The 23,331-nt window shown below is 47.8% G+C and overlaps 1 protein-coding gene across 1 annotated transcript in view; it reads left to right on the top strand.

Annotated features, from left to right (window-relative positions):
* The window catches only part of myom1a (myomesin 1a (skelemin)), a 133,374-nt gene extending 111,003 nt beyond the window's left edge, over nucleotides 1-22,371 (top strand). The window contains 7 exon segments of the mRNA XM_065006113.1: nucleotides 11,064-11,102; nucleotides 11,360-11,465; nucleotides 15,032-15,195; nucleotides 20,192-20,228; nucleotides 20,348-20,370; nucleotides 20,506-20,561; nucleotides 20,842-22,371. Of these exon segments, the coding sequence (XP_064862185.1) occupies nucleotides 11,064-11,102; nucleotides 11,360-11,465; nucleotides 15,032-15,195; nucleotides 20,192-20,228; nucleotides 20,348-20,370; nucleotides 20,506-20,561; nucleotides 20,842-21,099 (683 nt within the window). The 3' untranslated portion in view covers nucleotides 21,100-22,371.
* The last annotated feature ends 960 nt before the right edge of the window (nucleotides 22,372-23,331 follow it).

Below are 23,331 nucleotides of genomic sequence, written 5' to 3'. Positions count from 1 at the left end.
GAGACTATATACAGGGGGTACCAGTACAGAGTCAATGTGGAGACTATATACAGGGGCTACCGGTACAGAGTCAATGTGGTGACTATATACAGGGGGTACCAATGGTATATACAGAGTCAATGTGGAGGCTATATACAGGGGCTACCGGTACAGAGTCAATGTGGTGACTATATACAGGGGGTACCGGTACAGAGTCAATGTGGAGACTATATACAGGGGCTACCGGTACAGAGTCAATGTGGAGGCTATATACAGGGGCTACCGGTACAGAGTCAATGTGGAGGCTATATACAGGGGCTACCGGTACAGAGTCAATGTGGAGGCTATATACAGGGGCTACCGGTACAGAGTCAATGTGGAGGCTATATACAGGGGCTACCGGTACAGAGTCAATGTGGAGGCTATATACAGGGGCTACCGGTACAGAGTCAATGTGGAGGCTATATACAGGGGTACCGGTACAGAGTCAATGTGGAGGCTATATACAGGGGCTACCGGTACAGAGTCAATGTGGTGACTATATACAGGGGAGTCACCGGTACAGAGTCAATGTGGAGGCTATATACAGGGGCTACCGGTACAGAGTCAATGTGGTGACTATATACAGGGGGTACCGGTACAGAGTCAATGTGGTGACTATATACAGGGGCTACCGGTACAGAGTCAATGTGGAGGCTATTTACAGGGGCTACCGGTACAGAGTCAATGTGGAGGCTATATACAGGGGCTACCGGTACAGAGTCAATGTGGAGGCTATATACAGGGGCTACCGGTACAGAGTCAATGTGGAGGCTATATACAGGGGCTACCGGTACAGAGTCAATGTGGAGGCTATATACAGGGGCTACCGGTACAGAGTCAATGTGGAGGCTATTTACAGGGGCTACCGGTACAGAGTCAATGTGGAGGCTATTTACAGGGGCTACCGGTACAGAGTCAATGTGGAGGCTATATACAGGGGGTACCGGTACAGAGTCAATGTGGAGGCTATATACAGGGGGTACCAGTACAGAGTCAATGTGGAGGCTATATACAGGGGCTACCGGTACAGAGTCAATGTGGAGGCTATATACAGGGGCTACCGGTACAGAGTCAATGTGGAGGCTATATACAGGGGCTACCACAGAGTCAATGTACAGAGTCAATGTGGAGGCTATATACAGGGGGTACCGGTACAGAGTCAATGTGGTGACTATATACAGGGGGTACCGGTACAGAGTCAATGTGGAGGCTATATACAGGGGGTACCGGTACAGAGTCAATGTGGAGGCTATATACAGGGGCTACCGGTACAGAGTCAATGTGGTGACTATATACAGGGGGTACCGGTACAGAGTCAATGTGGAGACTATATACAGGGGGTACCGGTACAGAGTCAATGTGGAGACTATATACAGGGGCTACCAGTACAGAGTCAATGTGGTGACTATATACAGGGGGTACCGGTACAGAGTCAATGTGGAGACTATATACAGGGGCTACCAGTACAGAGTCAATGTGGAGGCTATATACAGGGTGTTACGGTACAGAGTCAATGTGGAGGCTATATACAGGGGGTACCAGTACAGAGTCAATGTGGTGACTATATACAGGGGGTACCGGTACAGAGTCAATGTGGAGACTATATACAGGGGCTACCAGTACAGAGTCAATGTGGAGGCTATATACAGGGTGTTACGGTACAGAGTCAATGTGGAGACTATATACAGGGGGTACCGGTACAGAGTCAATGTGGAGGCTATATACAGGGGGTACCGGTACAGAGTCAATGTGGAGGCACTATATACAGGGGGTACCAGTACAGAGTCAATGTGGAGGCTATATACAGGGGGTACCGGTACAGAGTCAATGTGGAGACTATATACAGGGGGTACCGGTACAGAGTCAATGTGGAGACTATATACAGGGGCTACCAGTACAGAGTCAATGTGGAGGCTATATACAGGGTGTTACGGTACAGAGTCAATGTGGAGACTATATACAGGGGGTACCGGTACAGAGTCAATGTGGAGGCTATATACAGGGGGTACCGGTACAGAGTCAATGTGGAGGCTATATACAGGGGGTACCAGTACAGAGTCAATGTGGAGGTTATATACAGGGGCTTACGGTACAGAGTCAATGTGGAGACTATATACAGGGGTACCGGTACAGAGTCAATGTGGAGGCTATATACAGGGGGTACCGGTACAGAGTCAATGTGGAGGCTATATACAGGGGTACCAGTACAGAGTCAATGTGGAGGCTATATACAGGGGTACGGTACAGAGTCAATGTGGAGACTATATACAGGGGGTACCGGTACAGAGTCAATGTGGAGGCTATATACAGGGGCTACCGGTACAGAGTCAATGTGGAGGCTATATACAGGGGGTACCGGTACAGAGTCAATGTGGAGGCTATATACAGGGGGTACCAGTACAGAGTCAATGTGGAGGCTATATACAGGAGGTACCAGTACAGAGTCAATGTGGAGACTATATACAGGGGCTACCAGTACAGAGTCAATGTGGAGACTATATACAGGAGGTACCAGTACAGAGTCAATGTGGAGACTATATACAGGGGCTACCAGTACAGAGTCAATGTGGAGACTATATACAGGGGGGACCGGTACAGAGTCAATGTGGAGACTATATACAGGAGGTACCAGTACAGAGTCAATGTGGAGACTATATACAGGGGTACCGGTACAGAGTCAATGTGGAGGCTATATACAGGGGGTACCAGTACAGAGTCAATGTGGAGACTATATACAGGGGGTAGCAGTACAGAGTCAATGTGGAGGCTATATACAGGGGCTACCAGTACAGAGTCAATGTGGAGGCTATATACAGGGGCTACCAGTACAGAGTCAATGTGGAGGCTATATACAGGGTGTTACGGTACAGAGTCAATGTGGAGGCTATATACAGGGGTACCAGTACAGAGTCAATGTGGAGGCTATATACAGGGGGTACCGGTACAGAGTCAATGTGGAGACTATATACAGGGGCTACCAGTACAGAGTCAATGTGGAGACTATATACAGGAGGTACCAGTACAGAGTCAATGTGGAGACTATATACAGGAGGTACCAGTACAGAGTCAATGTGGAGACTATATACAGGGGCTACCAGTACAGAGTCAATGTGGAGACTATATACAGGAGGTACCAGTACAGAGTCAATGTGGAGACTATATACAGGGGCTACCAGTACAGAGTCAATGTGGAGACTATATACAGGGGCTACCAGTACAGAGTCAATATGGAGGCTATATACAGGGGCTACCAGTACAGAGTCAATGTGGAGACTATATACAGGGGCTACCAGTACAGAGTCAATGTGGAGGTTATATACAGGGGCTACCAGTACAGAGTCAATGTGGTGACTATATACAGGGGGTACCAGTACAGAGTCAATGTGGAGGCTATATACAGGGGCTACCAGTACAGAGTCAATGTGGAGGCTATATACAGGGGGTACCAGTACAGAGTCAATGTGGTGACTATATACAGGGGGTACCGGTACAGAGTCAATGTGGAGACTATATACAGGGGCTACCAGTACAGAGTCAATGTGGAGACTATATACAGGGGGGACCGGTACAGAGTCAATGTGGAGACTATATACAGGAGGTACCAGTACAGAGTCAATGTGGAGACTATATACAGGGGGTACCAGTACAGAGTCAATGTGGAGGCTATATACAGGGGCTACCAGTACAGAGTCAATGTGGAGACTATATACAGGGGGTACCAGTACAGAGTCAATGTGGAGGTTATATACAGGGGCTACCAGTACAGAGTCAATGTGGTGACTATATACAGGGGGTACCGGTACAGAGTCAATGTGGAGACTATATACAGGGGCTACCAGTACAGAGTCAATGTGGAGACTATATACAGGGGCTACCAGTACAGAGTCAATGTGGTGACTATATACAGGGGGTACCGGTACAGAGTCAATGTGGAGACTATATACAGGGGGTACCGGTACAGAGTCAATGTGGTGACTATATACAGGGGGTACCGGTACAGAGTCAATGTGGTGACTATATACAGGGGGTACCGGTACAGAGTCAATGTGGAGACTATATACAGGGGGTACCGGTACAGAGTCAATGTGGAGGCTATATACAGGGTGTTACGGTACAGAGTCAATGTGGAGACTATATACAGGGGGTACCGGTACAGAGTCAATGTGGAGGCTATATACAGGGGGTACCGGTACAGAGTCAATGTGGAGACTATATACAGGGGCTACCAGTACAGAGTCAATGTGGTGACTATATACAGGGGGTACCGGTACAGAGTCAATGTGGAGACTATATACAGGGGCTACCAGTACAGAGTCAATGTGGAGGCTATATACAGGGTGTTACGGTACAGAGTCAATGTGGAGGCTATATACAGGGGGTACCAGTACAGAGTCAATGTGGTGACTATATACAGGGGGTACCGGTACAGAGTCAATGTGGAGACTATATACAGGGGCTACCAGTACAGAGTCAATGTGGAGGCTATATACAGGGTGTTACGGTACAGAGTCAATGTGGAGACTATATACAGGGGGTACCGGTACAGAGTCAATGTGGAGGCTATATACAGGGGGTACCGGTACAGAGTCAATGTGGAGGCTATATACAGGGGGTACCGGTACAGAGTCAATGTGGTGACTATATACAGGGGGTACCGGTACAGAGTCAATGTGGAGACTATATACAGGGGGTACCGGTACAGAGTCAATGTGGAGGCTATATACAGGGGGTACCGGTACAGAGTCAATGTGGTGACTATATACAGGGGGTACCGGTACAGAGTCAATGTGGAGGCTATATACAGGGGGTACCGGTACAGAGTCAATGTGGAGGCTATATACAGGGGCTACCGGTACAGAGTCAATGTGGTGACTATATACAGGGGGTACCGGTACAGAGTCAATGTGGAGACTATATACAGGGGCTACCAGTACAGAGTCAATGTGGTGACTATATACAGGGGGTACCGGTACAGAGTCAATGTGGAGACTATATACAGGGGCTACCAGTACAGAGTCAATGTGGAGGCTATATACAGGGTGTTACGGTACAGAGTCAATGTGGAGGCTATATACAGGGGGTACCAGTACAGAGTCAATGTGGTGACTATATACAGGGGGTACCGGTACAGAGTCAATGTGGAGACTATATACAGGGGGTACCAGTACAGAGTCAATGTGGAGGTTATAGACAGGGTGTTACGGTACAGAGTCAATGTGGAGACTATATACAGGGGGTACCGGTACAGAGTCAATGTGGAGGCTATATACAGGGGGTACCGGTACAGAGTCAATGTGGAGGCTATATACAGGGGGTACCAGTACAGAGTCAATGTGGAGGCTATATACAGGGTGTTACGGTACAGAGTCAATGTGGAGACTATATACAGGGGGTACCGGTACAGAGTCAATGTGGAGGCTATATACAGGGGGTACCGGTACAGAGTCAATGTGGAGGCTATATACAGGGGGTACCAGTACAGAGTCAATGTGGAGGTTATAGACAGGGTGTTACGGTACAGAGTCAATGTGGAGACTATATACAGGGGGTACCAGTACAGAGTCAATGTGGAGACTATATACAGGGGCTACCGGTACAGAGTCAATGTGGTGACTATATACAGGGGGTACCGGTACAGAGTCAATGTGGAGGCTATATACAGGGGCTACCGGTACAGAGTCAATGTGGTGACTATATACAGGGGGTACCGGTACAGAGTCAATGTGGTGACTATATACAGGGGCTACCGGTACAGAGTCAATGTGGAGGCTATTTACAGGGGCTACCGGTACAGAGTCAATGTGGAGGCTATATACAGGGGCTATACAGAGTCAGGGAGGCTATATACAGGGGCTACCGGTACAGAGTCAATGTGGAGGCTATATACAGGGGCTACCGGTACAGAGTCAATGTGGAGGCTATATACAGGGGCTACCGGTACAGAGTCAATGTGGAGGCTATATACAGGGGCTACCGGTACAGAGTCAATGTGGAGGCTATATACAGGGGCTACCGGTACAGAGTCAATGTGGAGACTATATACAGGGGGTACTACCGGTACAGAGTCAATGTGGAGGCTATATACAGGGGTACCGGTACAGAGTCAATGTGGAGGCTATATACAGGGGCTACCGGTACAGAGTCAATGTGGTGACTATATACAGGGGGTACCGGTACAGAGTCAATGTGGAGGCTATATACAGGGGCTACCGGTACAGAGTCAATGTGGTGACTATATACAGGGGGTACCGGTACAGAGTCAATGTGGTGACTATATACAGGGGCTACCGGTACAGAGTCAATGTGGAGGCTATTTACAGGGGCTACCGGTACAGAGTCAATGTGGAGGCTATATACAGGGGCTACCGGTACAGAGTCAATGTGGAGGCTATATACAGGGGCTACCGGTACAGAGTCAATGTGGAGGCTATATACAGGGGCTACCGGTACAGAGTCAATGTGGAGGCTATATACAGGGGCTACCGGTACAGAGTCAATGTGGAGGCTATTTACAGGGGCTACCGGTACAGAGTCAATGTGGAGGCTATTTACAGGGGCTACCGGTACAGAGTCAATGTGGAGGCTATATACAGGGGGTACCGGTACAGAGTCAATGTGGAGGCTATATACAGGGGGTACCAGTACAGAGTCAATGTGGAGGCTATATACAGGGGCTACCGGTACAGAGTCAATGTGGAGGCTATATACAGGGGCTACCGGTACAGAGTCAATGTGGAGGCTATATACAGGGGCTACCGGTACAGAGTCAATGTGGAGGCTATATACAGGGGGTACCGGTACAGAGTCAATGTGGTGACTATATACAGGGGGTACCGGTACAGAGTCAATGTGGAGACTATATACAGGGGGTACCGGTACAGAGTCAATGTGGAGGCTATATACAGGGGGTACCGGTACAGAGTCAATGTGGAGACTATATACAGGGGGTACCGGTACAGAGTCAATGTGGAGGCTATATACAGGGGGTACCGGTACAGAGTCAATGTGGAGGCTATATACAGGGGCTACCGGTACAGAGTCAATGTGGTGACTATATACAGGGGGTACAGGTCAGAGTCAATGTGGAGACTATATACAGGGGCTACCAGTACAGAGTCAATGTGGTGACTATATACAGGGGGTACCGGTACAGAGTCAATGTGGAGACTATATACAGGGGCTACCAGTACAGAGTCAATGTGGAGGCTATATACAGGGTGTTACGGTACAGAGTCAATGTGGAGGCTATATACAGGGGGTACCAGTACAGAGTCAATGTGGTGACTATATACAGGGGGTACCGGTACAGAGTCAATGTGGAGACTATATACAGGGGCTACCAGTACAGAGTCAATGTGGAGGCTATATACAGGGTGTTACGGTACAGAGTCAATGTGGAGACTATATACAGGGGGTACCGGTACAGAGTCAATGTGGAGGCTATATACAGGGGGTACCGGTACAGAGTCAATGTGGAGGCTATATACAGGGGGTACCAGTACAGAGTCAATGTGGAGGTTATAGACAGGGTGTTACGGTACAGAGTCAATGTGGAGACTATATACAGGGGGTACCGGTACAGAGTCAATGTGGAGACTATATACAGGGGCTACCAGTACAGAGTCAATGTGGAGGCTATATACAGGGTGTTACGGTACAGAGTCAATGTGGAGACTATATACAGGGGGTACCGGTACAGAGTCAATGTGGAGGCTATATACAGGGGGTACCGGTACAGAGTCAATGTGGAGGCAATATACAGGGGGTACCAGTACAGAGTCAATGTGGAGGTTATAGACAGGGTGTTACGGTACAGAGTCAATGTGGAGACTATATACAGGGGGTACCGGTACAGAGTCAATGTGGAGACTATATACAGGGGCTACCAGTACAGAGTCAATGTGGAGGCTATATACAGGGTGTTACGGTACAGAGTCAATGTGGAGACTATATACAGGGGGTACCGGTACAGAGTCAATGTGGAGGCTATATACAGGGGGTACCAGTACAGAGTCAATGTGGAGGTTATATACAGGGTGTTACGGTACAGAGTCAATGTGGAGACTATTTACAGGGGGTACCGGTACAGAGTCAATGTGGAGGCTATATACAGGGGGTACCGGTACAGAGTCAATGTGGAGGATATATACAGGGGGTACCAGTACAGAGTCAATGTGGAGGTTATAGACAGGGTGTTACGGTACAGAGTCAATGTGGAGACTATATACAGGGGGTACCGGTACAGAGTCAATGTGGAGGCTATATACAGGGGGTACCGGTACAGAGTCAATGTGGAGGCTATATACAGGGGGTACCAGTACAGAGTCAATGTGGAGGTTATATACAGGGGGTACCAGTACAGAGTCAATGTGGAGGCTATATACAGGGGCTACCAGTACAGAGTCAATGTGGAGACTATATACAGGGGCTACCAGTACAGAGTCAATGTGGAGACTATATACAGGGGGTACCAGTACAGAGTCAATGTGGAGACTTTTTACAGGGGCTACCAGTACAGAGTCAATGTGGAGACTATATACAGGGGCTACCAGTACAGAGTCAATGTGGAGACTATATACAGGGGGTACCAGTACAGAGTCAATGTGGAGGCTATATACAGGGGGTACAGAGTCTATGTGGAGGCTATATACAGGGGGTACCGGCACAGAGTCAACGTGGAGGCTATATACAGGGGGTAGCAGTACAGAGTCAATGTGGAGGCTATATACAGGGGGTACCAGTACAGAGTCAATGTGGAGGCTATATACAGGGGCTACCAGTACAGAGTCAATGTGGAGGCTATATACAGGGTATTACGGTACAGAGTCAATGTGGAGGCTATATACAGGGGGTACCAGTACAGAGTCAATGTGGAGGCTATATACAGGGGGTACCAGTACAGAGTCAATGTGGAGGCTATATACAGGGGCTACCAGTACAGAGTCAATGTGGAGGCTATATACAGGGGGTACCAGTACAGAGTCAATGTGGTGACTATATACAGGGGGTACCGGTACAGAGTCAATGTGGAGACTATATACAGGGGCTACCAGTACAGAGTCAATGTGGAGACTATATACAGGGGGTACCGGTACAGAGTCAATGTGGAGACTATATACAGGGGCTACCAGTACAGAGTCAATGTGGAGACTATATACAGGGGCTACCAGTACAGAGTCAATATGGAGGCTATATACAGGGGCTACCAGTACAGAGTCAATGTGGAGACTATATACAGGGGCTACCAGTACAGAGTCAATGTGGAGGTTATATACAGGGGCTACCAGTACAGAGTCAATGTGGTGACTATATACAGGGGGTACCAGTACAGAGTCAATGTGGAGGCTATATACAGGGGCTACCAGTACAGAGTCAATGTGGAGGCTATATACAGGGGGTACCAGTACAGAGTCAATGTGGTGACTATATACAGGGGGTACCGGTACAGAGTCAATGTGGAGACTATATACAGGGGCTACCAGTACAGAGTCAATGTGGAGACTATATACAGGGGGTACCGGTACAGAGTCAATGTGGAGACTATATACAGGGGCTACCAGTACAGAGTCAATGTGGAGACTATATACAGGGGCTACCAGTACAGAGTCAATATGGAGGCTATATACAGGGGCTACCAGTACAGAGTCAATGTGGAGACTATATACAGGGGCTACCAGTACAGAGTCAATGTGGAGGTTATATACAGGGGCTACCAGTACAGAGTCAATGTGGTGACTATATACAGGGGGTACCGGTACAGAGTCAATGTGGAGACTATATACAGGGGCTACCAGTACAGAGTCAATGTGGAGACTATATACAGGGGCTACCAGTACAGAGTCAATGTGGAGACTATATACAGGGGCTACCAGTACAGAGTCAATGTGGAGACTATATACAGGGGCTACCAGTACAGAGTCAATGTGGAGGTTATATACAGGGGCTACCAGTACAGAGTCAATGTGGAGACTATATACAGGGGCTACCAGTACAGAGTCAATGTGGAGACTATATACAGGGGCTACCAGTACAGAGTCAATGTGGAGGTTATATACAGGGGCTACCAGTACAGAGTCAATGTGGAGGCTATATACAGGGGCTACCAGTACAGAGTCAATGTGGAGGTTATATACAGGGGGTACCGGAACAGAGTCAATGTGGAGGTTATATACAGGGGGTACCGGAACAGAGTCAATGTGGAGGTTATATACAGGGGGTACCGGAACAGAGTCAATGTGGAGGTTATATACAGGGGGTACCGGAACAGAGTCAATGTGGAGGTTATATACAGGGGGTACCGGAACAGAGTCAATGTGGAGGTTATATACAGGGGGTACCAGTACAGAGTCAATGTGGTAATATGTACATGTAGGTAGAGTTATTAAATTGCATAGTAAATAACAGAGAGCAGCGGCAGCGTAAAAGAGGGGTGGGGGGCAATGCACATTGTCTGGGTGGCCATTTGATTAGATGTTCAGGAGTCTTATGGCTTGGGGGTAGAAGCCTCTTGGACCTAGACTTGGCGCTCTGGTACCGCTTGGCGTGCGGTAGCAGAGAGAACAGTCTATGACTAGGGTGGCTGGAGGGCCATATGTTTCAGAAGCAGTATCGCAAGCGATGATTATTGACGTTTCTAAACATTTAAAACACAGCGTCGGGATTGTAGTTCACATGAGGTAGTCATGGGCAAACTAATGGCTGGAAACTATAGAGAGAAGGCAGAATGCTGCCTGGAGTTTGAGAGCTAGGTACCACTGTGTTCTAGAATACATCTGTCATGGCTCTCCTGTGTTCTAGAACACCTTTGCCATGGCTCTACTGTGTTCTAGAACACCTTTGCCATGGCTCTACTGTGTTCTAGAACACCTTTGCCATGGCTCTACTGTGTTCTAGAACACCTCTGTCATGTTTCCATTGTGTCTTAGATAACCTCTGTCATGGCTCTACTGTGTTCTAGAATACCTATGTATCTCTCCAAGGTCAAACTTTGTCCACTACTGTGACTATTGTTGACGACTAGTAATGACTGTAATCTGTTCCAGGTTACCAAACTGTGCTAAACGAACTGTTCAGGGTGATTGGTGAGTTTCATCATCTACATGTTATTAAACATTGTGTTCTATAAACCGGGTGGTTCGACCCCTCAATGCTGATTGGCTGAAGGCTGTGGTATATCAGACCATATACCATGGGTATGACCCAAAAAATATTTGTATTGTTCTAATTACATTGGTAACCAGTTTATACCACACACCCTTGTTCCTTATTGCTTAAGTATACAATATGATTGAATAATGAACAATTATGTTTATTATCCTATCTGCGTTGTCTCCTCCAGCCAACTCATCAACTGAGATCAGTGTGAAGAGCACAGAACATGGTATCGTCCTCTACTCCTTGATCACCTATCACATGGAGGACCTCCAAGTCGGCTGGCTGCACAAGTAAGACTCTGGACCCAAAGTCTCCCTACCCTAACCCTACCACAAGGAGGAGCTCGAAGTGGGCAGGCTGTAAAAGACTATCACTCCACTACCTAGTGGCTCCATAGTTCCCTACTCCACTACCTAGTGGCTCCATAGTTCCCTACTCCACTACCTAGTGGCTCCATAGTTCCCTACTCCACTACCTAGTGGCTCCATATCCCCCTACTCCACTACCTAGTGGCTCCATAGCTCCCTACTCCATCACCTAGTGGCTCCATATCTCCCTAACCAACTACCTAATGGCTCCATAGTTCCCTACTCCACTACCTAGTGGCTCCATAGTTCCCTACTCCACTACCTAGTGGCTCCATAGCCCCCTACTCCACTACCTAGTGGCTCCATAGCCCCCAACTCCACTACCTAGTGGCTCTATAGCCCCCTACTCCACTACCTAGTGGCTCCATAGCTCCCTACTCCACTACCTAGTGGCTCCATATCCCCCTACTCCACTACCTAGTGGCTCCATATCCCCCTACTCCAGTACCTAGTGGCTCCCTCCCTACTCCACTACCTAGTGGCTCCATAGTTCCCTACTCCACTACCTAGTGGCTCCCTCCCTACTCCACTACCTAGTGGCTCCATAGCTCCCTACTCCACTACCTAGTGGCTCCATAGTTCCCTACTCCACTACCTAGTGGCTCCATAGTTCCCTACTCCACTACCTAGTGGCTCCATAGTTCCCTACTCCACTACCTAGTGGCTCCATAGCTCCCTACTCCACTACCTAGTGGCTCCCTCCCTACTCCACTACCTAGTGGCTCCCTCCCTACTCCACTACATAGTGGCTCCATAGCTCCCTACTCCACTACCTAGTGGCTCCCTCCCTACTCCACTACCTAGTGGCTCCCTCCCTACTCCACTACCTAGTGGCTCCATAGCCCCCTACTCCACTACCTAGTGGCTCCATAGCTCCCTACTCCACTACCTAGTGGCTCCATAGCTCCCTACTCCACTACCTAGTGGCTCCATAGCTCCCTACTCCACTACCTAGTGGCTCCATAGCCCCCTACTCCACTACCTAGTGGCTCCATAGCCCCCTACTCCACTACCTAGTGGCTCCATATCCCCCTACTCCACTACCTAGTGGCTCCATAGCCCCCTACTCCACTACCTAGTGGCTCCATAGCCCCCTACTCCACTACCTAGTGGCTCCATAGCCCCCTACTCCACTACCTAGTGGCTCCCTCCCTACTCCACTACCTAGTGGCTCCATAGCCCCCTACTCCACTACCTAGTGGCTCCATAGCCCCCTACTCCACTACCTAGTGGCTCCATAGCTCCCTACTCCACTACCTAGTGGCTCCCTCCCTACTCCACTACCTAGTGGCTCCATAGTTCCCTACTCCACTACCTAGTGGCTCCATAGTTCCCTACTCCACTACCTAGTGGCTCCATAGCTCCCTACTCCACTACCTAGTGGCTCCATAGTTCCCTACTCCACCACCTAGTGGCTCCCTCCCTACTCCACTACCTAGTGGCTCCATAGTTCCCTACTCCACCACCTAGTGGCTCCCTCCCTACTCCACTACCTAGTGGCTCCATAGTTCCCTACTCCACTACCTAGTGGCTCCCTCCCTACTCCACTACATAGTGGCTCCATAGTTCCCTACTCCACCACCTAGTGGCTCCCTCCCTACTCTACTACCTAGTGACTCCATAGTTCCCTACTCCACCACCTAGTGGCTCCCTCCCTACTCCACTACATAGTGGCTCCATAGTTCCCTACTCCACCACCTAGTGGCTCCCTCCCTACTCTACTACCTAGTGGCTCCATAGTTCCCTACTCCACTACCTAGTGGCTCCATAGTTCCCTACTCCACTACCTAGTGGCTCCCTCCCTACTCTACTACCTAGTGGCTCCATAGTTCCCTACTCCACCACCTAGTGGCTCCCTCCCTACTCTACTACCTAGTGGCTCCATAGTTCCCTACTCCACTACCTAGTGGCTCCATAGCCCCCTACTCCACTACCTAGTGTCTCCCTCCCTACTCTACTACCTAGTGGCTCCATAGCCCCCTACTCCACTACCTAGTGGCTCCCTCCCTACTCTACTACCTAGTGGCTCCAAGGCACAACAGAGGTAGCGCACTATAGAAGAAATATGGTGACATTTCAGAGTCTTAGTGATACCTCCATCTACCTACCTCATGTCTCTGTTCCAGTGATAGACCTCCATCTACCTACCTCGTGTCTCTGTTCCAGTGATATACCTCCATCTACCTACCTCATGTCTCTGTTCCAGTGATACCTCCATCTACCCTCATGTCTCTGTTCCAGTGATAGACCTCCATCTACCCTCATGTCTCTGTTCCAGTGATACCTCCATCTACCCTCATGTCTCTGTTCCAGTGATACCTCCATCTACCTACCTCATGTCTCTGTTCCAGTGATACCTCCATCTACCTACCTCATGTCTCTGTTCCAGTGATACCTCCATCTACCTACCTCATGTCTCTGTTCCAGTGATAGACCTCCATCTACCTACCTCATGTCTCTGTTCCAGTGATATACCTCCATCTACCTACCTCATGTCTCTGTTCCAGTGATATACCTCCATCTACCTACCTCATGTCTCTGTTCCAGTGATAGACCTCCATCTACCCTCATGTCTCTGTTCCAGTGATAGACCTCCATCTACCCTCATGTCTCTGTTCCAGTGATACCTCCATCTACCTACCTCATGTCTCTGTTCCAGTGATACCTCCATCTACCTACCTCATGTCTCTGTTCCAGTGATATACCTCCATCTACCTACCTCATGTCTCTGTTCCAGTGATAGACCTCCATCTACCTACCTCATGTCTCTGTTCCAGTGATACCTCCATCTACCTACCTCATGTCTCTGTTCCAGTGATACCTCCATCTACCTACCTCATGTCTCTGTTCCAGTGATATACCTCCATCTACCTACCTCATGTCTCTGTTCCAGTGATACCTCCATCTACCTACCTCATGTCTCTGTTCCAGTGATATACCTCCATCTACCTACCTCATGTCTCTGTTCCAGTGATATACCTCCATCTACCTACCCCATGTCTCTGTTCCAGTGATACCTCCATCTACCTACCTCATGTCTCTGTTCCAGTGATATACCTCCATCTACCTACCTCATGTCTCTGTTCCAGTGATAGACCTCCATCTACCTACCTCATGTCTCTGTTCCAGTGATACCTCCATCTACCTACCTCATGTCTCTGTTCCAGTGATATACCTCCATCTACCTACCTCATGTCTCTGTTCCAGTGATATACCTCCATCTACCTACCTCATGTCTCTGTTCCAGTGATACCTCCATCTACCTACCTCATGTCTCTGTTCCAGTGATACCTCCATCTACCTACCTCATGTCTCTGTTCCAGTGATATACCTCCATCTACCTACCTCATGTCTCTGTTCCAGTGATACCTCCATCTACCTACCTCATGTCTCTGTTCCAGTGATACCTCCAATGTCTAAAAACCTATGGATGTATAGAGTGCTCATGTTGACTCAGTGTGTGTGTCTGTCTGTGTATCTGTCTGCAGGGAAGCAAAGATCGCCCACTCTGACAGAGTCCAGTGTGGAGTGACCGGGGAGCAGCTGTGGCTCAAGGTGAATGAGCCCACAGAGAAAGATAAGGGCAAATACACAATAAATATCTGTGACGGCAAGGACGGGGTTAAGAGGTTCTGTGACCTGTCTGGACAAGGTGAGGAACCGACACACGCACACACACAGACACACACACACACACACACACACACAGACGGACACAGACACACACACACACACACACACACACACAGACACAGACACAGACACACACACACAGACACACAGACACAGACACACACACACACACACACACACACAGACACAGACACACACAGACACACACACACACACACACACACACACACACACACACACACACACACACACACACACACACACACACACACACAGAAATGTACAGAAACAAATTGATTGAGTAAGGAGGTTTCATCATCACATCCCCAGTCTGCTGTGTCTGACCTGTCAACCTTTTCAAGTATCTAGTGCGGGCAACTTTAATGGTGGTGGGGGCCACAAAACATAGGAACTCATCATGAGGGGCCGTAGTGGCCCACGATTCTGTGTACCCACATCCATACCTTCATCCCCCCCCACATAAACCCACATCCAAACCCACATCCAAACCCACATCCATACCCACATCCGTACCCACATCATACCCACATCATATCCACATCTAAACCTACATCCGTACACACATCCGTACCCACATCCGTACCCACATCTAAACCCACATCCGTACCCACATCCAAACCCACATCTAAACCCACATCCGTACCCACATCTAAACCCACATCTAAACCCACATCCATACCCACATCCAAACCCACCACCGTACCCACATCCATACCCACATCTAAACCCACAACCATACCCACATCCAAACCCACATCCGTACCCACATCCAAACCCCCATCCGTACCCATATCCAAACCCACATCCGTACCCACATCTAAACCCACATCCATACCCACATCTAAACCCACATCATACCCACATCATATCCACATCTAAACCTACATCCGTACACACATCCGTACCCACATCCGTACCCACATCTAAACCTACATCCGTACCCACATCCAAACCCACATCCGTACCCACATCCAAACCCACAACCGTACCCACATCCAAACCCACATCCGTACCCACATCTAAACCTACATCCGTACCCACATCCAAACCCACCACCGTACCCACATCCATACCCACATCTAAACCCACAACCGTACCCACATCCAAACCCACCACCGTACCCACATCCGTACCCACATCTAAACCCACATCTAAACCCACATCTAAACCCACATCCAAACCCACATCCATACCCACATCCAAACCCACATCCATACCCACATCCAAACCCACAACCGTACCCATATCCAAACACACATCCGTACCCACATCTAAACCCACATCCATACCCACATCTAAACCTACATCCGTACCCACATCCGTACCCACATCCAAACCCACATCCGTACCCACATCTAAACCTACATCCGTACCCACATCCAAACCCACCACCGTACCCACATCCATACCCACATCTAAACCCACAACCGTACCCACATCCAAACCCACATCCGTACCCACATCCAAACCCACCACTGTACCCACATCCGTACCCACATCTAAACCCACATCTAAACCCACATCCGTATCCACATCTAAACCCACATCCGTACCCACATCCAAACCCACATCCGTACCCACATCCATACCCACATCCAAACCCACATCCAAACCCACATCCGTACCCACATCCATACCCACAACCGTACCCACATCCAAACCCACATCTAAACCCACATCTAAACCCACAGCCGTACCCACATCTAAACCCACATCTAAACCCACATCTAAACCCACAACCGTACCCACATCCAAACCCACATCTGTACCCACATCTAAACCCACATCCGTACCCACATCCAAACCCACATCCGTACCCACATCCACATCCATACCCACATCTAAACCCACAACCGTACCCACATCTAAACCCACATCTAAACCCACATCCGTACCCACATCTAAACCTACATCCGTACCCACATCTAAACCCACAACCGTACCCACATCCAAACCCACATCCGTACCCACATCTAAACCCTATTCTCTCTTGTTGAATGAGTTAGAGCCCTGTCTATGTTCATAGATAAGATGAGAACACCCCTCCAGCTAGGATGGAGTCCGTCACTCCTCAGCAGGCCAGGCTTGGTCCTGTTTGTGGGTGAGTCCCAGAAGGAGGGACAATGATCTACAAATTCTATATTTTGGGAGGGGCAGAAAACAGTTTTCAACCAGCAAATTGAGTTGTGAGACTCTGCTGTAGAGCTCATCACTCCCCCTGACTGGGAGGGGGCCAGAGACAATTTCTCGATGCCGACATCTTTCTAGCTGATTTACACGCTGAAGCTATGTTGTGCTTGGTGGCCTCTGACTGTTTCATCCTAACATCGTTGGTGCCAATGTGGATAACAATATCCCTATACTCTCTACACTCGCCAGTTTTAGCTTTAGCCAGCACCATCTTCAGATTAGCCTTAACATCAGTAGCCCTGCCCCCGGGTAAACAGATTAGCCTTAACGTCGGTAGCCCTGCCCCCTGGTAAACAGATTAGCCTTAACGTCGGTAGCCCTGCCCCCGGGTAAACAGATTAGCCTTAACGTCGGTAGCCCTGCCCCCTGGTAAACAGATTAGCCTTAACGTCAGTAGCCCTGCCCCCTGGTAAACAGATTAGCCTTAACGTCAGTAGCCCTGCCCCCTGGTAAACAGATTAGCCTTAACGTCGGTAGCCCTGCCCCCGGGTAAACAGTGTATGATCGCTGGATGATTCGTTTTAAGTCTAATACTGTGGGTAATGGAGTCACCAATGACTAGGGTTTTCAATTTGTCAGAGCCAATGGTGGGAAGCTTTCGCGGCTCAGACCCTGTAACGGGTGGCAGAGAGACCTGAGAAGGCTCAGTCTCTGACCCCGACTCGTTGCTTAATGGCGAGAACCGGTTGAAAGTTTCTGTCGGCTGAATGAGCGACACTGCTTAAGTATGCCAACAGCATTTCTTTCTAGAAGCCTTGAGAAGATTGTCCGGCTGCGGGGATTTATATATATTTATCTATCTGTACTTACTGGTGGCACAGACGCTGTTTCATCCTTTCCTACAGGGGATTTATACTGCTATCTGTACTTACTGGTGGCACAGACGCTGTTTCATCCTTTCCTACAGGGGATTTATACTGCTATCTGTACTTACTGGTGGCACAGACGCTGTTTCATCCTTTCCTACAGGGGATTTATACTGCTATCTGTACTTACTGGTGGCACAGATGCTGTTTCATCCTTTCCTACAGGGGATTTATACTGCTATCTGTACTTACTGGTGGCACAGATGCTGTTTCATCCTTTGCTACAGGGGATTTATACTGCTATCTGTACTTACTGGTGGCACAGATGCTGTTTCATCCTTTCCTACAGGGGATTTATACTGCTATCTGTACTTACTGGTGGCGCAGATGCTGTTTCATCCTTTCCTACAGGGGATTTATACTGCTATCTGTACTTACTGGTGGCACAGATGCTGTTTCATCCTTTCCTACAGGGGATTTATACTGCTATCTGTACTTACTGGTGGCGCAGATGCTGTTTCATCCTTTCCTACAGGGGATTTATACTGCTATCTGTACTTACTGGTGGCACAGATGCTGTTTCATCCTTTCCTACAGGGGATTTATACTGCTATCTGTACTTACTGGGGGCACAGATGCTGTTTCATCCTTTGCTACAGGGGATTTATACTGCTATCTGTACTTACTGGTGGCACAGATGCTGTTTCATCCTTTCCTACAGGGGATTTATACTGCTATCTGTACTTACTGGGGGCACAGATGCTGTTTCATCCTTTGCTACAGGGGATTTATACTGCTATCTGTACTTACTGGTGGCACAGATGCTGTTTCATCCTTTCCTACAGGGGATTTATACTGCTATCTGTACTTACTGGTGGCACAGACGCTGTTTCATCCTTTCCTACAGGGGATTTATACTGCTATCTGTACTTACTGGTGGCACAGATGCTGTTTCATCCTTTGCTACACTTAAATGTCCCTCGCCTAGTGATTGCATCTGAAGCTGTGCAGGCAACACATCTATCCTCATCATAAGCCAATAGTTCTCCTGTATATAATGGATAGAGCGACTGCATAGGGTTAATATTAATAATATTGACACTATGCTTTTTCGGCTGGTGGAGGTCCTGTAGAACCATGTCCAGTGTGAAAAAGTTAAATAAAAGGTGAATATGTTAAATGCAGAGTTTTGATTAAATGGTTATTAAAAGTAAAAACCAAAACATTTGGCAGGTAGCCAAGTTGCAACAAACAGCACAGAGACAAGTCCAGAAGTTGTAATCAACCCCAGAGTAATGAATACAACAGACTCCTGTAAACAGACGGCTCTGAATGCCATTATTTCAGCCCAGGATATGATAACTGTCTCCCAAGCTGACATTCTGTTGAAGGAATTCTAAATTCCTCTGTATTGTTTCCCAATCAGAATTAAATACTCTTTCAATGCATTCGAAGGGTTTGTAAGACCCTATATTTTTATAAGAATGGACAGAGCCCCGGTCTTAAAAGTCAGGTAACAGCGTTTAATTCAAGAGAGTACTGGGTACATACACATTTTTCCACAGGTTATAAACTGAAAATGACATCAGCGTTTTCTAAATGTTCTATCTCTTCATGACACTGGTAGAAAGGCCCTAAAGTTCTCGAGCCTTCCCTCCTCACCTGAAGCCAGTCAGTGTAGAAAGCATTCTAGACAGTCTGGTGATAGTCCGTCCCTGCCATCTGGAGATAGATCATTCATTTGTACCAAGGCACTGTTCTAAACTCCTGACTATATTATATACAATTGGGAATGGGAGCAAGAGAGAAAATTCATATATGTACAGTACATAATAGCATTTGGACTAGTCAGTCCTGATTGAAATGTATACATAATTAGTCATCATTGATAAAAAATTCCCTTAACACATTTGCTTGCTGCTTCTTTCATCTGAAGCCTGTTTCTTTCATCTGAAGCTGTTTAGCAGCTTGTAACTAATGAGTTGTTTGTCATTGCAGCCTGGGAGGAAGCCTTCGTAGAGTTCCAGAGGCTGAAGTAAGTTCAATAACTTTTAGCTCTCTGTGGAACTCTTGTTCTGCCAGACAGACGGAAACAGTGGATGTAGTTGTTGTTATTCCTGACCCTGTGTCTGTCTCTCTGTCTGTCTTCCTCAGGGCTGCTGCCATTGCAGAGAGAAGTGAGTGGCTATTTATATTCTCCAATATTATGAAACATCTTCTCTGCTCTCTTCCTGCTCTGGGCTGGAGGGAGGAGGCTCTGAATGGCACACTGTGTGCTCTTGCCTGTTAACATTGATCATCCTGTATTGCAGACCGTGCCCGGGTTGTGGGAGGTCTGCCAGATGTGGTCACTATCCAGGAGGGCAAGGTAACAAGGATCTCTCAAAGGGCTTTATTGGCATGGGAACCATGTGTTTACATTGCCAAAGCAAGTCTCTCTCTAGCGCTCTCACTTCCCACATCTCTCACACTCACTATCGCTCTCTGTCTCTCACGTTCACTCTCACATCTTTCACACTCACTATCTCTCTCTGTCTTTCACGCTTGCTCTCACTTCCCACTTCTTCCCTCCGTGTCTGTATCTGAATATGTTTCTTAGGGAACAGTGTTTAATATTGTGCTGACATCATGCCTCCCCACTTCTCCAGTCTCTGAACCTGACAGGCAACGTGTGGGGTGACCCTGCACCCGAGGTCACCTGGATGAAGAACGACAGAGAGCTGGTGTCTGACGAACGCTACGCCCTCAAGTTTGAACACGGCAAGTTCGCCAGCATCACCATCGCGGCGGTAACCACGACCGACTCAGGGAAGTACGCACTCCTGGTGAAGAACAAGTATGGAACTGAGGCAGGAGAGTTCACTGTGTCCGTCTACATCCCAGAGGAAGAGAAGAAGAAAGAGTAGATGGGTTGGAGGGATGGAGTTGGAATGGGAGGAATAGTTATAATAGGCTGAAGGATGACAGGGCGATCTCCAAAGCTCTTTACCCCAGTGCATGATGGTAAACAGAGAACAGGAGATAAAGATTTGGTGCGTATTCTTCCAGTGCACCATGTCTATACTGATGTGTTGAATCTAAATGATGAACCTGGAAAGAATCATGGATTGCTCTCCATCTGTCTCTGTCAGCACTGGGATAAACAGCTGGGAGTTTCACCCTTCAGAAGGATAATAGTGTCATACTCTACTGTTGTTGTTGCTTGGTTTGTCGTCTGTGTTTGTAGATGTAAGGATGTTTGGTCCAACCAGGAGATGGTTGACTTCTCTGTCTGCTGCTTTCAGCTGTTACTCTCTTACCTGCTACAACATTACTGTGGGTTAAACTTTAGAAATACATTGTACTAAAATTTGAACTCTGACTGGAACTTGCCAAAATGTAGAAGTGTTAGACAACCACAACATATTACAGCAGAGGTCAGAGATCAGAGGAGACTGGAGGGTTGAGGAAGTAAAGGCCCAGCAGGCAGTATGTGTAGGCATCCCAAATGGCCCCCTATACCCCAAGGGCCCTGGTCAAGTAGTGCACTGTATAGGGAATGGGGAGCCATTGGGACGCCTTCTCATTGTGTTTCTGTATAGCCCTGTATCTTTAGTGTGTTTATGTGAGCCGAGCCTGAAACTGGTTCTGTCTGTCTGACACACAGCATCAGGCCTGGACACATAACACACTGACACAATGGTGCGCACACGCGCACACACACAAACACACACACACACACACACACACACACACACACACACACACACACACACACACACACACACACACACACACACACAAGCTTACTTCTGGGGGCATTTACTCCCAGTTTGTCCATAGAATCAGATTTGTATAGGCTGACATGACACTATACAATATACATTGTGTTCTGACATGACACTATACAATATGCATTGTGTTCTGACATGACACTATACAATATGCATTGTGTTCTAACATGACACTATACAATATACATTGTGTTCTAACATGACACTATACAATATGCATTGTGTTCTGACATGACACTAAAGAAAGGAAGACAAAGTAGGAAGCTAAAGAAGGTGACAGAATGATGTCAAAGATCGCTGTGAGAGCTACCTTATAAAAGGTGTTTTGTGTTCATTGAAAATAATAACCTACTGTCCTCCTCATGACCCTTGTCCCTGTGTTAATAAAGGATCTTACTCACTGTCTCTCCTCATCTTCATACAATAGTCAATGGATGTTAGTATTGATTCTATCTACTACTGTAGCCAAGTCCACAAGTCCAAGCAGGATGTTTTCATGTTATGAATGTGAGGCAATGGAGAGCGACTGACCCTGCTCATTGAAGCCACGAAGTTCAAGGCCGACCGCTGCACTGCTGGCATTGTTTACAGAAATAGGATGCCAATTATAGTGAATGGAAAGATGGCGATCTTCATGGTCAGTCTTCATGTAAATAAAATTAAATGTCTTGAAGACAATCTTGGTACCAATAAGACACCAGGGGCCTCATTCATGAAAATGTTCCTAGATTTATACTTGAACTTAGTCATAAGATAATTTCCGATGTTGTGCTTACGTTCGATTCATAAAAGATACTGAGCAGAAAAGAACCTACGAAGCCCATTTGTAACTTATGCACCTGTGATCTATAAATCTAAAATGAACTTAAAATGGATGGCACCTGCCCTTCAGCAGTCTGATGGTACTCTCCACAACTGACCTTGTTCTGCTGTGTGCCAAATTGCAACGCATTTCCTCTGCTGTTCGGGGATCGGCATAGGAAGTGAGAAGCCATGTTTTCAGTGGATAGGCCCAGTCACCTAATAGGGTAAAACTGTTGTGTTACATTATTTTGCACGGTTAATAGGCTATTATATACCTTTTTTTTTAAAAGAACTCACAGAAAAGCCACCGCCTCCACTCTCACCAGCTTCTTGACGCAGGCCTACTCTGCTGTGGCGCAGAATGAATGAGCCGTGCCGAGACCCTGGCCACTTCCAGCATACATTGAGTAGTTGCATACGGGCAATGAATGGAAATTCTTCCTGTTAACATTCACATGTTCATCTACAGATGGTGTGCGTAAGGCAATATGCAGTCAACTGCACCTATGACCCCTGGGAAATTAAATGAGCGGACAAACTCGGGCTTTGATGCCTGTTCAT

Source organism: Oncorhynchus nerka, linkage group LG20 (genome assembly GCF_034236695.1).
Source record: "Oncorhynchus nerka isolate Pitt River linkage group LG20, Oner_Uvic_2.0, whole genome shotgun sequence".
Classification (NCBI taxonomy): domain Eukaryota; kingdom Metazoa; phylum Chordata; class Actinopteri; order Salmoniformes; family Salmonidae; genus Oncorhynchus; species Oncorhynchus nerka.
The sequence above is the reverse complement of the archived record's forward strand: the minus strand, read 5'-3'. Positions and strand labels throughout refer to the sequence as shown.